Below are 17,002 nucleotides of genomic sequence, written 5' to 3'. Positions count from 1 at the left end.
TCATTATTGCCCCAGGTTAAAGTAGAAGTCTAGGTTTCCCACTCAGCCTCTATGAACACCCAAGGAAAGAAGGACTCCTCATTGCTGCTGGTAATGGTAGGAGTTGCTACTCCTCACTAGGCCTCTACTTGTACTGCACTGACTGTGATGGGAGGGATGTCTTGTTAATGCTCTCTGCTTGGCCCCCATGATATCATGAGCAGGACCGTGGTGAAAGTCCTAACCCTCTACTAGGCCTCCTCTGAAACTACCCCAATAGAGAGAAAGGTACCTCGTTACTTCCAGGTAGGGGTGGAAGTCCATATTCCCCATGTCTCGTACTACCTGGAAGAGATGAAAACCCCTGCTTCCTTCCCACTGGCCTCTGACACTATCCCCATCAGAGGAGTTGAGGTACCTTCTTATACCTGGTGAAGGTGGAAATTTGGGCTCCCATCTTGACCTTTGCTGACATGAGTGAGGTAGAACCAGAGTTTTTTTCTATGACATTTGGCTGGGGAAAAGTGGATAATGTCCAAAAGTTTTCTTTCTTTCTTGGTTGTCCATTTCCTGGTCCTCTGTACAGAGTAAAAAGCCTTTCATCTACGCTTCTTGGTGTTGTCTGGGTTGCCAGCTTCTTCAGCTCCAAGTCTCGAATATACACGGCTACAATAAAACCCAGGAAACTCATAGACATGTCATTCTTCAAGTCCTGAGTTCCCTAGCTGATTTCACTTCTTCCTACTTTTCAGAGTCTTCTTATATTTGTTTTATATATAATGTCCAGAGTTTTTTGTTGTACTTGTTGGGAAAGATAGGGAAAAGTATGTCTACTTTATCTTCCTGAATGCAGAAGTCAGTTTTTCCATTAAAAAAAAAAAATTAGGTATATGTTTGCATTTTCCCAGTCTTCAGCTTCCTTTGAGAGTAGGAAAAGGAAAAGAGTTTACAGAGGATGGAAGGAATCATTATTTTATCAGAAATTTATTTTTAAAACGTTCTACTCTTTATCTCATGTTTTTTATCATTTGAATATATTTAGTTCAGTTCAGTCACTCAGTCGTGTCCGACTCTTTGCGACCCCATGAATTGCAGCACGCCAAGGCCTCCCTGTCCATCACCAACTCCCAGAGTTCACTCAGACTCACGTCCATCAAGTCCGTGATGCCATCAAGCCATCTCATCCTCTGTCGTCCCCTTCTCCTCCTGCCCCCAATCCCTCCTAGCATCAGAGTCTTTTCCAATGAGTCAACTCTTCGCGTGAGGTGGCCTAAGTACTGGAGTTTCAGTTTCAGCATCATTCCTTCCAAAGAATACCCAGGACTGATCTCCTTTAGAATGGACTGGTTGGATCTCTTTGCAGTCCAAGGCACTCTCAAGAGTCTTCTCCAACACCACAGTTCAAAAGCATCAGTTCTTTGGTGCTCAGCTTTCTTCACAGTCCAACTCTCACATCCATACATGACTACTGGAAAAACCATAGCCTTGACTAGATGGACCTTTATTGACAAAGTAATGCCTCTGCTTTTTAATATGAGTATATTACCTTTAAAAAAATTGCTGAGTTCAAGGTAAAATATTAAATTCTTCTTCATACAATATTAAAGGAATTTTAAAAGGGAAAAAAACTCAATAGATACAATTTTTCCAGTGTTCTTTTCCAGTTTTTCTCTATATATACCTTTCCCATATGTATGATGTTTACACACAATACATATATATCATTCATTGTTCTACAAGTTTATTAAGTATTTAATGTTGATGAATAGTCTACATACCACTTTCAAGTTGGTTTATCTTTAATCGTCTTAGCCATTTCTGTGTCTCCACTTAATCACTGTTTTAAATGCTGTGGTTATGAGCGTTATTATATATTCAGCTTTTTTCTTCTTGCCAACTATTTTATACCAGTAAATTCACTGGTATGCTATTATTCAGTCAAAAGATCTGAACATTTTTATGGCTCTTGACGTACTGCTAAATTGCCTTCTTAGAGAATCTGAGCACCAACTATAACTTGTGAAGCATCTTGTGCTAGACCCCGAGGTACCGGAAACAAATTTAAGATTCATGGAAAAAAAACAAAACGGACTTGTTTGTGTTCACTTTTCATTCACACTGTCTAACCATGGAAGGTATGTTCCCTCCCTTGGCTTCAGTGGCTCATAGCCTTTGGTTTTCCTCCCCCTGCTCGGGCTTCTGAGCTTGCTCTTCAGGCCCCTTTCCTCTGCTTGTTCCGCACAAGTCTTTAGGCTTCTGACCAGATTGATGCTCTTCCTCTTACTTTTCCCCTTCTCCCTGGCTCATTAATCCCAAGCTTTCTGCTCACATTCCTCTGTATCTGTGTCTTCGCCCCAGGCATCTCTCCAGTGTATACCTACATTCTGTCTTCTTGGGCTACCATCCACTTGCTTATTTGTTTCCGTCAGACATCCAGGTGTCACTCATTGTTCCCTTTTCTCCCTCACCTGCCACACCCAATAAATGACTGATTTTATCAATACTGTCTTCTGAATATCTCTCTAGGATCCATTCTGCCTTTTCATCCCCGCCATCCTATTCTAGTCACTCTTGGTTAGTAGGCAGATCACAGCAATCTCTCAACTGACTTTTCTGACACACAGATTCCAAATAATCTTCCTAAGGCACACTCTCTCTTTTGCCTCTGGGCTTTTACCTATCTTATTTATGAAGTCTTCCAACATCCCCCATCTTCAACATGTACATACACACAGGCAAGTATGCACACATCCCTACCTTTACATCTGCCTAGCTTGTGCCAACTCATCCATCTGGCCTCCAATTACTTATTACTAGCTTAATATAATCACTTGTTAACTTATCCTTATTTCTCACTAAATTGTAAGCTCCTTAGGGACAGGATTTTGTCCTGTTGTAACCCTAATGCCTGCCAAAGTGCCTGGTGCTTATGAGTGATTAAAAAAAAATCTTTGTAAGTTATATCTGCCCAATGCCATACTAAAAGTTGAAAAAGTAAAAAATTCACTAAACTGCTTATTTGTCTACACCTGTAGACAAAAACCTGGAAAAGGCAATGGCACCCCACTCCAGTACTCTTGCCTGGAAAATCCCATAGACGGAGGAGCCTGGTGGGCTGCAGTCCATGGGTCGCTAAGAATCGGACACGACTGAGCGACTTCACTTTCACTTTTCACTTTCATGCATTGGAGAAGGAAATGGCAACCCACTCCAGTGTTCTTGCTTGGAGAATCCCAGGGACAGAGGAGCCTGGTGGGCTGCCGTCTAGGGGGTCGCACAGAGTCAGACACAACTGAAGCAACTTAGCAGCAGCAGCAGTAGACAAAAACCTATGATGGGTCATTTCCCTGCATTTGAGTAAAAAAGACACGACTGATTTGTTTTTAAAATTTATTTTCAAGCATAAGACAATTGCTCTGCTGTAGAATTCAGGTCAAAAATCTTGCTTGCAGCACTTTCTTCACTGGTACATATTTTTCCTCCATATTCTGCTACTATAAGGAGCATTTGGGTAGGTTTTTTAATTATTATATTTATGCTAAGTCCTGAACTAGGAGAAAATAAGCAGAAGGAAATTCCAGAGAAGGCAGTAAAGGAGGGCACTTTTCCAAGAGAGGGACGGAAGGAGGAGGACTCACAGCAGAAGCAAGAAATGAGAGGTGAAGAACAGCAGTTGACCCTGCAGCCTGAGGAAGTTTTGAGGCTCAGAGAAGAGCTGAGCCTTATGAATCAGAGCCTCCTTCAGTCTCAGAGCTCTGAGGATACCACAGAAGACAGTAGTGCCCAGGTAGGTATGATAAACATGAGGCCTGACTGGCTCCATTTCCTCTGATCAGCTGTAGATAGAGGTTTAATTTTTAATATCACAGTTAGCATGTATCTGTTGAGCAATATCATAACCATGCCCCGAATGTTAATAAACAGCCATCAAAATCTCAGCTGAGCCCATTTGTTGATGCATTTTATTATAAAGGGTTCTTAGGCTCAGGAATTCTCAGCAGGAAAGAATGCTGATTGATTGTCATTGTCGGCACTGGGCAGGTGGAATAGGGGACAGCAGGATTTGTGCCACATTTTGTGTTCCTGGTACCTCGCTTGATATACAAAATACATTGTTTTGGTGGGGAAAAGGCCACAGACTTGGAATTCTTTAAAATGTGGCTGTAGCTATTTAAAGAGGAGAGTGAAAAAGCTGGCTTAAAACTCAGCATTCAAAAAACTAAGATCGTGGCATCCGGTCCCGTTACTTCATGGCAAGTAGATGGGGAAACAATGAAAACAGTTACAGACTATTTTCTCAGGCTCCAAATTCACTGTGGATGATGACTGCAGCCCTGAAATCAAAAGATGCTTGCTCCTTGGAAGAAAAGCTATGACAAACCTAGACAGTGTATTAAAAAAGCAGAGACATCACTTTGCCAACAAAGGTCCATATAGTCAAAGCTATGGTTTTTCCAGTAGTCATACATGGATGTGAGAGTTGGACCATAAAGAAGGCTGAGTGCCAAAGAATTGATCCTTTCGGACTTTGGTGCTAGAGAAGACTCTTGAGAGTCCCTTGAACAGCAAGGAGACAAAACCAGTCAATCCTAAAGGAAACCAACCCTGAATATTCATTGGAAAGACTGGTGCTGAAGCTGAAGTTCCAATAATTGGCTGCCTGATGTGAAGAGCCAACTTGTTAGAAAAGACCTTATGCTGGAAAAGATTGAGGACAGGAGGAGAAGGGGGCGACAGAGGATGAGATGGTTGGATGGCATCACTGACTCCGTGGACATGAATTTGAGCAGACTCTGGGAGATAGTGAAGGACAGGGAAGCCTGGCGTGCTGCAGCCCATGGGGTTGCAAAGAGTCGGACATGACTGAGCAACTGAACAATAAACAATTGCTATTTATTAGCAGTCTGCTTGCAGGAGAAATAAGAGGAGTGACTATATCTCAAGTCTTTTACCTCAGTTCTACTGATTCCCTCTTGTACAAATTGAGATTTCCCTACACACACCTTTGTAGGAATTATTTTGAGATCCACAGAGGGAGAATCTCAAAAGTAAACGAACTCATAAGTAAAGCAACTTCAAAAAACTGATAATATACTTTTGAGGAGTGATTCAATATACATTTAGAAACCAAGAAAGAAAGAAAGTGAAAGTAGGAAAGTGAAGTCACTCAGTTGTGTCCGATTCTTTGCGACCCCGTGGACTGTAGCCTGCCAGACTTCTCCTTCCATGGGATTTCCCAGGCAAGAATACTGGAGTGGGTTGCCATTTCCTTTTCCAGGAGATCTTCCTGCCCCAGGGATTGAACCCGGATCTCCTGCATTGTAGGCAGACACTTTACTGTCTGAGCCACCAGGGAAGTCCAAGAAAACAAGGAAGAGTATTACTAAAAGAAGTCAAAAATATACTTGAAAAGAGGTTTGCCTATAGAGTGAGAAATAGTCAAGTCATAGTAAACAAGGAAAATGTATACCTGAAAAGGAGATTCAGATACATTTGAATGAGAAGGAAGTCTCTGGATTTGTTCAGAAGACCAAAAGGAAGTATGACATCACATAGTCAAAAAGAGGTTGAATTTTCATACCCAGACCATCCTTTTATCAGGCAGTGGGCCAGTGTAGGAGGCTTGAGCGGAGGCTGAACACTGTGGTCACAAAAGATGATTAAAGTTGACTTATGAGCTTAAAATGATCAGCGAACTTTTAGAATAATAAAATCTAGAGTATGAGAACTAACACCTTGGTTAATTTATTCAGTTCCATTCAGTTGTGTCAAGGCAATGGCACCTCACTCCAGCACTCTTGCCTGGAAAATCCCATGGATGGAGAAGCCTGGTGGACCATAGTCCATGGGGTCGCTAACAGTCGGACATGACTGAGCGACTTCACTTTCACTTTCAGTTGTGTCTGACTCTTTGTGACCCCATGGACTGCAGCACACCAGGCTTCCCTGTCCATCACCAACTCCCAGAGCTTGGTCAAACTCATGTCCATTGAGTAGGTGAGGCCATCCAACCATCCCATCCTCTGCTGCCCCCTTCTCCTCCCACCTTCAGTCTTTCCCAGCATCAGGGTCTTTTCCAAGGAGTCAGTTTTTCGCATCAAGTGACCAAAGTATTGGAGTTTCAGCTTCAGCATCAGTCCTTCAGTGAATATTCAGGACTGATTTCCTTTAGGATGGACTGGTTGGATCTCCTTGCAGTCCAAGGGACTCTCAAGAGTTCTCCAACACCACAGTTCAAAAGCATCAATCCTTTGGCACTCAGCCTTCTTTATGGTCCAATTCTCACATCCATACATGACTACTGGATAAACCATAGCTTTAACTAGACGCGCCTTTGTTGGTAAAGTAACATCTCTGCTTTTTAATATGCTTTCTAGGTTTGTCATAGCTGTTCTTCCAAGGAGCAAGTGTCTTTTAATTTCATGGCTGCAGTCACCATCTGCAGTGATTTTGTGGCCCCCCAAAAATAAAGTCTGTCACTGTTTCCATTGTTTCCCCATCTATTTGCCATGAAGTTTAATTTATTAATTTTCTCTAATTTACCCTTTCCCATTACTTGAAGAATCTTTTCTCAATACTTGGTGGGTGTGTGTGTGAAAAAAACTATTAAATATATAAAAATTCTATGAGAAATCTGGGAAAATAGCCTTTTTGTGAATGAACAAATCTATATACTGCGTAGCCACAGAAACAGTAATTTTCTTCCATAACAGTGAATCTGGATTATTAAAAGAAGTGTAAGTTATTCTCATTCATTTATTCAACCAGTATTAACTGAGTATCTGTGGTGTGCCAGGGCCTGTGTTAAGGTGCACGCAGCAGTAAACGAGGTAGACAGGGCCTCATGGGAAAAAAAAATAACATATTTGTGTTTTAAAATTCACATTTCCCAAAACATTCACACACATAATATTTTATTTACTCCTTTAAGCAAGCAAGGAAGAAAATGCATTTTTTTAAATGTATTTCATTTTTATTATTTTTGTGTGTTTGCCTGCACTCATTTTCATTGCAGCATGCAGCCTCTCTAGTTGCAATATGTGGAATCTTAGTTTCTGTAACCAGGGATCGAACCCGGGCCCCCTGTATTGGGAGCATGGAGTCTTATCCACTGATACTGGTAAAGTCCCAGAAAATACATTTTAGTTGGATTTTTGTCTACAGTGCACCATGCAGTGATAGTTTCAGAACCTCTTTCTGTGTATATAGCTCTTTGATCGTCTGGTAGCTATAGATCATTCTACTTTTTAGTCCTTGTGTGTGTCGGTGTGTGTGTGTGTAGTCTTTAGACTTCACTGATGTTGCAAGATTATGGTGCTGGTACTTTGCTGCTTTCCATGTGTGCTGCATCTTATTAATCTCATAACATGCAAATTTAGGTAGCTATAAACACCAAAACTTTAAAGAATGCTTATAAATGGCAAATGCATAGTAAAAAAAAATTGTGAGAGTTCCTATTATGAGTAAGTATGTGAGCTATATCGCTCATATGTCTTTTGTGACATCATTTGTGGCTGCTGATGACCTTTAGGGCTTAATTTCTGTTGTTCAACAGTATTCCAGGTGAGGTTGCAATAGCTGAGTTCTAGATATTACTTTCCCACTATTCTTGAAACACATTTGAACCACTGTTAATTGTCTTAATTTTATAGATTTAATATGTACTTTCACATTTTTCACTGTGCCCTAGGCACTGCAGTTAATACTCTGTGTATATTAAGGAATACAATGAGGCAGGAATATTATTGTTGCCACTTTATAGATGAAGAAACTGAGGCTTTAGAGAGGTTAAATAATTGGCCTGGTATGACACTTTGTGGTGAAACCTGGGTCTGTCTCCGTTGCAGCCTGACCTTTTAACTGTTTTGTCATCTGCTTCCTCTTGCTGACAGACTCACAGACAGCACATAGTTCTCACGTCAAGCTAATTTTCTAAGGAAGGCTGGCAAGCTCGCTCCCAAAAGCCTTCCCAAGGTGTCTGTCTTAGACTGAAAATGAAAGTGTTAGTCACTCAGTCATGTCTGACTCTTCGATCCCATGGACTGTAGCCTGTCAGGCTCCTCTGTCCATGGAATTTTTCAGGCAAGAATACTGGAGCAGAAGAAAAAAAAAAAGAATACTGGAGTGGTTGCTGCTGCTGCTAAGTCGCTTCAGTCGTGTCCGACTCTGTGCAACCCCATAGACGGCAGCCCACCAGGCTCCCCCATCCCTGGGATTCTCCAGGCAAGAACACTGGAGTGGGCTGCCATTTCCTTCTCCATGAAAGTGAAAAGTGAAAGTGAAGTCGCTCAGTCATGTACGACTCTTAGCAACCCATGGACTGCAGCCTACCAGGCTCCTCCTATGGGATTTTCCAGGCAAGAGTACTGGAGTGGGGTGCCATTGCCTTCTCCAACTGGAGTGGTTAGCCATTCCCTTTTCCAGGAGATCTTCCTGACCCAAGGTTCAAACCTGGGTCTCCTGCATTGCAGGCAGATTCTTTACCATCTGAGCCACCAAGGAAACCCCTCTCTTAGATTATTGTGGTGAATTTATCTGGAATTGACCCTTAGGCTTGCTTCTCCAAAATTTTAATGTAATAGCTCCCCTAGAACAGATCTGAGTCATGGGGATACATTTACATTAAACCAAATCTTCTAAACTATTGGATAAAATTAGAATGTCCATCAGTTATTCTTCTATAACAATGAATAAATATCACTTGAACATGTTTAGATAACAGTGCATTTATCCAGAGCAAGCTAACTAGGGATCTTAGACACTTGTAGCTCTAAGACAAACAAGTTGGATCCAGATTGCCTTTTTGACTAACCCAAGACCAGAACCAAAAGGCTAACAGGACTTGGGGAATTCACTGCGGCAATTCTGTTATAGCAAGATAAACTAGAATAATGATGTGACCTTTTCAGAAAGTCTTGACCTGGAAGCACACTGGACCAGGACTCAGGAAACAGATAGTATCTTATCTATTGAGCTGAATAAGGTTGACTTCTTTATCTACTCAGCACGCCTATATGTGCCTACCTTTCAGAAAATCTAAATAATTCCTCCTTTGGTCATGAGTTTTATTGTGCTAGAGAGGCCTGGCAGGAAAGTGTGTTGTTCAAAAGTAACTGAAGGAGAATCACAGAGTAAAAGGAAAGCGATGAGGAAGTCTAGGAATTTAGTATCTCTTGCTAAATGTCCTCTTCCCCTTTACCAACAGACACTACACACATGCACACGTGGGCACGTGCACACACACAACTTCCACACATATTCACACTCCTCCATATACTGATGGTTTGAACTCCCTGTATTTTAAATTTTATTTACTTGTTTATTTTTGACTGTGTTGGGTCTTCGTTGCTGTGAGGGCTTTTTCTCTAGTTGCGGCAAGTGGGGGATACACTCTAGTTGTGGTGTGCGGGTTGCTCATTGCAGTGGCTTCTCTTGTTGAGGAACATGGGCTGTAGGGTGTGTGGGCTTCAGTAGCTGTGGCTCCTGGGCTCTAGAGCACAGGCTCAATAGCTCTGGTGCACAGGCTTAGGTGCTCCAGGCATGTGGGATCCTCTCAAATCAGAGGTCGAACCTGTGTCTCCTGCAGTGGCAGGCAGATTCTTTACTTCTGAGCCACCAGGGAAGCCCTGTACTCCCTGTTTAAGGCATGTTTTGCTCTAAAACCGTCCACACTTCTGTTCCCCTTCATTAATGTGAAAAATAAGAACGTTAGTTTTCTATGCTTAATTGCTTTTGATCACATAACTTCTTCAATATTTTCACTCTAGTATGAGTTAATTATATGAACATGTAAAACTAGCCATACATGTAAAAAGAGTAATTGGTTATAGTGAAGCTAACTCCAAAAACATTTAAGTGTGACTAATCACATTCTGATGGCTGGAACCCACGTTTTACCAACATTCTTTCAAATTGTCCATGTTTCCCTGGTAAAACATTTCTTTTAGTATCCATCATCTGGAGAAAAACTGAAATACCAGCAGCAAGAGGAGGTACAACAGCTTCACCAGAATTTGCACCGGCTCCAGACTCTATGCAGCTCAGCAGAAAAAGAGCTTCGATACGAGCGAGGAAAGAACTCGGACTTGAAGCAACATAATAGCTTACTTCAGGAAGAAAGCATTAAGGTAATTCCAGTGGGGGTAGCCTTCATTTAAGGGTCTCAACTGCTCAACTGACCCCAGGAATGCAGGAATCTAACTTCTGCAACTTGGTAATTCACGGTTGAGCCCCCAGATGGGTAGACGGCGTCAGCGATCTGGTGGCTCCATCCTTCAGCTTCTCTTTACCAAGTAGGTGCACACTTCCGTTGTTTCTCTGCTGCTGAAAGGTTGTATGTGCTGTAAATGTGAAAAACGTTTAAGGTTTTTGAAATCATTACCTAGGACATTTAGCACTTAATAGTTTCGATGACCTGAACCAAATCTCTGGTAGCACTTCCCTGGTTCTCTGTCTGGACATATTTATTCCTAGTAGGTGCATTCATTTTGTAAAAGATTATTTTTATGTGGACCATTTAAAATGTCTTTATTGAATTTGTTACAGTATTGCTTCTATTTTATGTTTTGTTTTTTTTTGGCCCCAAGGCATGTAGGATCTTAGCTCCTCGACCAGAGATCAAACCTGTACTCCCTGCGTTGGAAGGCAAAGTCTTAACCACTGTACCTTCAGGGAAGTCCCTAGGTGCATTCATTATTACTGGTTGAACCAAATATCAACTGCTCCAAGGTACAAACCATGAGAAAGCAAAATTGTTCTTCTTGACGTGAGTGTATCAAAAAGTTAGAGGAACATCCCCCAAACTCAATAATCTGTATAGAACTGCCACCCACAGATTCATCTAAATGTTATGAACTACAAAATGTTCAGACTGAAACACCATGTAAAATGGTATTTCCTTTTAATTATGGTTCAATTCTGTAAACATATATTAGGGACCTAGTTTCTGTAAGCCCCTATTTAAGATTCTGGAGTTCAACATTCAACAAATGTTTATTGAGCATCAGTCTTAACACAAGACGGGCCATCTCGTCAATACTGAGGATTTAATGATAGGCAAAATGGACACAATTCTTATCCCCTGGTGCAGGGGTCAGCAAACTTTGGCCTATAGGTAAAATCCATAGGCAGGATTTGACTTGCCGTTTATTTCTGTAAATAAAGTTTTATTGGCACACAGCCACACCTGTCCTTTCACATATTATTGATGGCTGCCTTTTCACTACAACAGCAGATATGAATAGTTCTGAGAAGAGACCATGTGGCCCACAGAGGCTAAAATATTTACTGTCTGGTCCTTTATACGAAAAGCTTGCCACCCTGGTATGGCAGGATCAATGCCCTTATTTAAAAGGTGACATAAAAATGGATTAAGAAAGGTCCCTACTTTTTAGGAGCTCACAGTCTAGTAGGGGAGATATAGAAGAAAACAAATAGTCATTTATCTCAAACTTCTAGGAAAGCCCTTCTAGAGAGGTCTAGAATTCCAGGATTTTTTGGATATACTTCTTCCCTATCCTCTTCATTCACAGTTTTTTGAATATTAAATATCATATTCTCTCAAGCCTTTGCAGTTTTAAATTAAATTTCAAACCTTTCTCACATTTCAAGACAACCTTTTACCTTTCCCTTCAAACACCTCTCTTAGATCATTTTAATTGTCCGCTCCGACTACATCTTTGTCAAGGTACAATGACCAAAACAACAGATCATAACATCTTAAATATGGTTGGCACTCTATAAATATCAGTATTTGTTGATTAATGAACAAGTCCTTCAGGGATGGGTAAATGATAACTTGATAAAAGCAGAAGGTATTTTTTGTTGTTTTGAATCTCCTTCATGGTAGGGTAAAATTTTGGCCATTTCACTGATGAGACTTCAGTCTTTGGGCTGATGCCTTAGGTCAGGCACTTGAGCAGAGTTATATGCAACAGCCAGCTACCTTATAGTGTCAGTTTGTCCACTTTATCTATTATAAACCTCCCGGTCCTGAAGGGTCAGCATTTTATAGATGAGAAAATTGTTCAAGGTGGCAAAGCTGACAAATTGCAGAGTCGGAATTTAGTACCAGGCCTATTTCTGTCTTTCCCTTTCTTCAGTTTGGGGCACTTTGAAAGCTCAGCTTTGCAAACTTAGAACTTTTAAAAATCCACTCAGAGATGTTTGAACTCTGGGCCTCTGGCTAATACTAGGCATACTCATAAGACTGGCTAAGGAACCAGAATGCAAATGTGTTGCTTTTAAACCATTTTATTGTGAAATGTACCACTCAGAAGGCTTCCCCAGTGGCTGAGAAATAAAGAATCTGCCTGCAATGCAGGAGACATGGGTTCGATCCCTGAGTCAGGAAGATTCCCTGGAGAAGGGAGTGGCAACCCACTCCAGTATTCTTGCCTGGAGAATCCCATGGACAGAGGAGCCTGGCAGGCTACCGTCCATGGGGTTGCAGAGAGTCAGGCATCCTGAAGCAACGGGGCATACACGCACATACCGCTCAGAAAGTACAGTTCAGTTTATGTTTTTAAAAGAACACTGGCTGGAGTGTGGATAGCAGATGAGAAGGGACTGAAAATAGAAGCGGTGCAACCAGTGCTATTGCTATGGTGCAGGCTGGAGGTGACGATGGTCTAGCAGAGGTGCTGACACAAATGACAGAAAGGGACACGAGATGTGTCTAGGAGTAGAGTGATGGCACATGCTGAACAGACTTACGACGGCGGGAAAGGAGGGCTCAAGGACGGCTCTCGGGTCAGTAGCCTGAGCAAAAGTTTGGGTGGCGGCATCCTTGACTAAAATCGGGAAGACTAAGAGAAGGATACTTTTGAAGATATGGGCAGAATCCAGGTGTTCCACTTTGGCGTATATTGGCATAAATGTGGTATTTTTAGATCATGAGAATGAATCTAGAGAGAGAATGCGTCACTTTCAAGGGAGGCCTAGAACAGTCCACTAATATTTAGAAGTTGAGTTCACTAGAATAGTCTAAGAAGAAGCCAAGAAGCAACAGCAGTGGTAAATGAAAACCGGGAGAGGTGGGTATCACAGACTAAGAGAGGAGACCTTTCTGAGAATGAGGAAGGAGCTGCTACTAACAGGTCAGTTGCCCACTGGACTTAAATTCTGGCAATGAGAGAGGCAGTCATGCCCTTGGCAAAAATCGTTTCATGAAGTAGTAGGATTGAAAGCCAGCCTGGAGTAGACTGGGGGGAAAAAAAGGATGGAAACTATTTAGACCACGCATGTATAGAAACTCTTAGGAAAATTCCTTTGTCAAGCTGCCAGCAGCTCCAGAGAGGTAACCAGCCACATGACATTGGTGTTTGTCATCTCTTGGGAGAGACTATATTTCTTTGAAAGCTGCTTATTCTGGCTCACATCCACATTCATCCCATGCTAATTTTTGTCCTTGTCTTTATTACCCACCTCTAGATCAAAATTGAACTCAAGCAGGCCCAGGAAAAGTTGTTAGACAGCTCAAAGATGTGCTGTTCACTCACGGCTGAGTGGAAGCACTGTCAGCAGAAAATCAGGGAACTGGAGCTGGAAGCACTTAAACAGGCTCAGAGCATTAAATCACAGAACAACCTACAGGAAATGCTGGCTCAGGAGAAATCTAAAGTTGCTGATGCAGAGGACAAGGTAATTATCCTCACACTTAATAAATATCATGCCCTGGATACTACTACTGAAATTCTGTTTCCCTGAGGATTTTAAGAAATAGACACAGTGCAAACGATAAAATTCTAGGGGTTTTTCACTCTCCTACGCTTTCTTCTTTTGATGTTACCTGTTCCTACGGTTCCAGTAAATCTGAGATTAAATGACTTTCATTGTATACTTTCAAATTTTAAAGGACTTAGTCTCCTGTCACTTGGATTGTCTATTTAATTGATTTTTAGGTTGTAATTTTGGGAGGGATAGGTTTAAGAAATGAACCCTTTTGAAATGTTGCCCCTGCGTTTTAGCCTGCCTAACACCAGGTGGCAGTAGTATGTAACATGTGCACATTTTATTGGTCGGTTTGTCTGAGAGTCAAATCTTATGTAAAAAATAAATCATTTCATCAAACCACATAAATGTAAAGCAAACATCAAAATTAGATGATAGCAATCTATCTTAAACTCAAAAACTCAATGTTGAGCTAAAGAAGCCAGCACAAAGGAGTTCATACTATGTAACTTGATTTATATGAGGTTTAAGAATAGACAAAACTAAGCTATGGTGATAGAATAGTGGATATCCTTATGAGGGGGACATGAGGGAATCATCTGTGGTGCTGGAAGTATTCTTTATCTTGGTCTGGAAGTGGTGGTTATGTAAGTAAAACTTCACTGAGTATGTGCAAGTTGTGGGCATATTGTCATATGTATGTTATTAATCCGTTAAAAAAGTAACTGGCAAAATTGATAAAGATTAGTAAAATTTTAAAATTTAGACAATATAAATATTGGTACTGGATTTTGTGCAACAGGATCACATATTCTGGCTGAAGTTGGAAGAGTAAACTAGTATAGACACTTCAGAAAGCAATTTGGCATTAGTATCTAGTTAAGTTAAAGATGTATATATACCATACAACCAACCATCACTTCTACTACTAGTCATAAAAGCTAGGGAAACTCTACTGCACACGTGTGTCAGGACGCAAGGTGCACGCTCAGTCACTTCAGTCATGTCCGACTCTCTGCAGTTCCATGGACTGTAGTAGCCCTCTTGGTTCTTCTGTCCATGGGATTTTCCAGGCAAAAATACTGGAGTGGGTTACCATTTCCTCCTCCAGGGGATCTTCCCGACCCAGGGATTGAATCCAAGTCTCCTGTGTTTCCTGCATTGCAGGCAGACTCTTTACCACTGAGTCACCTGGGAAGCCCCAGTATTTATTTATATAAACATAAATTAATTTCTAGAAGGGTGAACAAGAAACTAATACCAGTGATTACCTGTTTGGTGGAGGAAAACTGGAAAGAAGACAGTATAGAACGGAAAGGAGATTTCGTAGCTTAGTTTACCCACACACACTAAATTATGTGAACGTATTGCATATTGCAACAAGTAAGTAATTTAATTTTAAAATAAACCTAGTCACACTCTTCAGATGAGATTTTTATGTTAGTACTACTGTTTGCTATCTATATGGTATTTCCCTAATTGGAAAATAAGTCACCCTTAAAGTTTTATTTGTAAACTCTTTTCATTTAAGATTTTGGATCTGCAGCAGAAATTGGAACATGCTCAAAAAGTCAGTCTAACAGACACTTGTATTTTGGAGAAGAAGCAATTAGAGGAAAGGATAAAAGAAGCAATAGAAAATGAAGCTAAAATAAAGCAACAGTATCAGGAAGAACAACAGAAGAGGTAAGAAGAGCAAAGATGTCATTTTTCTGTGGGTTAACCACCCCTGAGTTTACGAGCAATGTCAACTTACCACTGCATTTCCTCTGTGTCCCCACTGAAGTAAACTCAACTACAAAACTGCATATATATATATACACGTATATATATATATACATATATATACACACACACACATATGTGTGTACATGCTAAGTGGCTTCAACTGTGTCCGACTCTTTGTGACCCTATGGACCATAGCCTGCCAGGCTCCTCTAGGCAAGAATACTGGAGTGGGTTGCCATGCCCTCCTCCAGGGCATCTTCCCAACCCAGGGACTGAACTAGTATCTCTTACATCTCCTGCTTTGGTAGGTGGGTTCTTTACCACTAGCACCATCTGGGAAGCCCCACATCTATACATGGTGATATATATGTATGTGTGTGTATGTGTGTGTGTATATATACATATACATATATATGTATCACTATATTCTGATTGTTTATTTTCTTGCTTGCCTTTCATACTAGAGTGTGGAATTTTCAAGGGCAGGGATTATTTCTTGTTCTGGAACATGCTTGGTGCACCAGTAAATCTTCTTGAATGAATGGATTGCCTATGAAATATGATCCTCTTGGATCTGCTTTGATAACTCTTAACACGATTGGCACAAAATGCAGACTAGAATGCGGTTGCTGTTTTGTATTTATCAGCTGATTTTCTTTAAAGAAGATCCAAGTACTTTATAGGCATCTTAATCATTAACAAGCTGATAGTAGTTAAGAGCTGTCATGTTTTTTTCTAGAAGGGTTTTGATTATTATTAGGATTCTTACTAAAATGATCTTATATACCCTAAACTTCAAGTCATGGGCATATATTGTCATATGTATGCTCAGTTCAGTTCAGTTCAGTTCAGTCGCTCAGTCATGTCTGACTCTTTGCGACCCCATGAATTGCAGCACACCAGGCCTCCCTGTCCATCACCAACTCCCAGAGTTCACTCAAACTTTTATGTCTGTCGAGTCAGTGATACCATCCAGCCATCTCATCCTCTGTCGTCCCCTTCTCCTCATGCCCCCAATCCCTCCCAGCATCAGAGTCTTTTCCAATGAGTCAACTCTTCGCATGAGGTGGCCAAAGTACTGGAGTTTCAGCTTTAGCATCAGTCCTTCCAAAGAACACCCAGGGCTGATCTCCTTTAGAATGGACTGGTTGGACCTCCTTGCAGTCCAAGGGACTCTCAAGAGTCTTCTCCAACACCACAGTTCAAAAGCATCAATTCTTTGGCGCTCAGCTTTCTTCACAGTCCAACTCTCACATCCATACATGACCACTGGAAAAACCATAGCCTTGACTAGGCGGACCTTCGTTGGCAAAGTAATGTCTCTGCTTTTGAATATGCTATCTAGGTTGGTCATAACTTTTCTTCCAGGGAGTAAGGGTCTTTTAATTTCATGGCTGCAGTCACCATCTGCAGTGATTTTGGAGCCCAAAAAATAAAGTCTAACACTGTTTCCAGTTACTACTCCATAAAAAATGAAGCTGGAAAAATTGATAAAAAATAGTAAAATTTTAAAATTTAGACAGTATAAATATTGGCACTTCTGTGGCACTCAGAACATGTGTCTTAAGAAACTTCTTGGTAGTTTTAACTACTGAAAAGATATATAGCCATTCCCATAAATTGT

General features: G+C 41.0%; 1 protein-coding gene across 1 annotated transcript in view; it reads left to right on the top strand.

Annotated features, from left to right (window-relative positions):
- Nucleotides 1-17,002, top strand: part of CCDC30 (coiled-coil domain containing 30) — a 120,399-nt gene that overhangs the window by 71,427 nt on the left and 31,970 nt on the right. The window contains exons 9-11 of the mRNA XM_052637145.1: nucleotides 9,927-10,106; nucleotides 13,411-13,620; nucleotides 15,182-15,336. Coding sequence (XP_052493105.1) covers nucleotides 9,927-10,106; nucleotides 13,411-13,620; nucleotides 15,182-15,336 — 545 coding nt within the window. The remainder of the gene's footprint in view (nucleotides 1-9,926; nucleotides 10,107-13,410; nucleotides 13,621-15,181; nucleotides 15,337-17,002) is intronic.

Source organism: Budorcas taxicolor, chromosome 3 (genome assembly GCF_023091745.1).
Source record: "Budorcas taxicolor isolate Tak-1 chromosome 3, Takin1.1, whole genome shotgun sequence".
NCBI classification, from domain to species: Eukaryota; Metazoa; Chordata; class Mammalia; order Artiodactyla; family Bovidae; genus Budorcas; species Budorcas taxicolor.
This window is presented reverse-complemented; position numbering and strand designations above follow the sequence as displayed.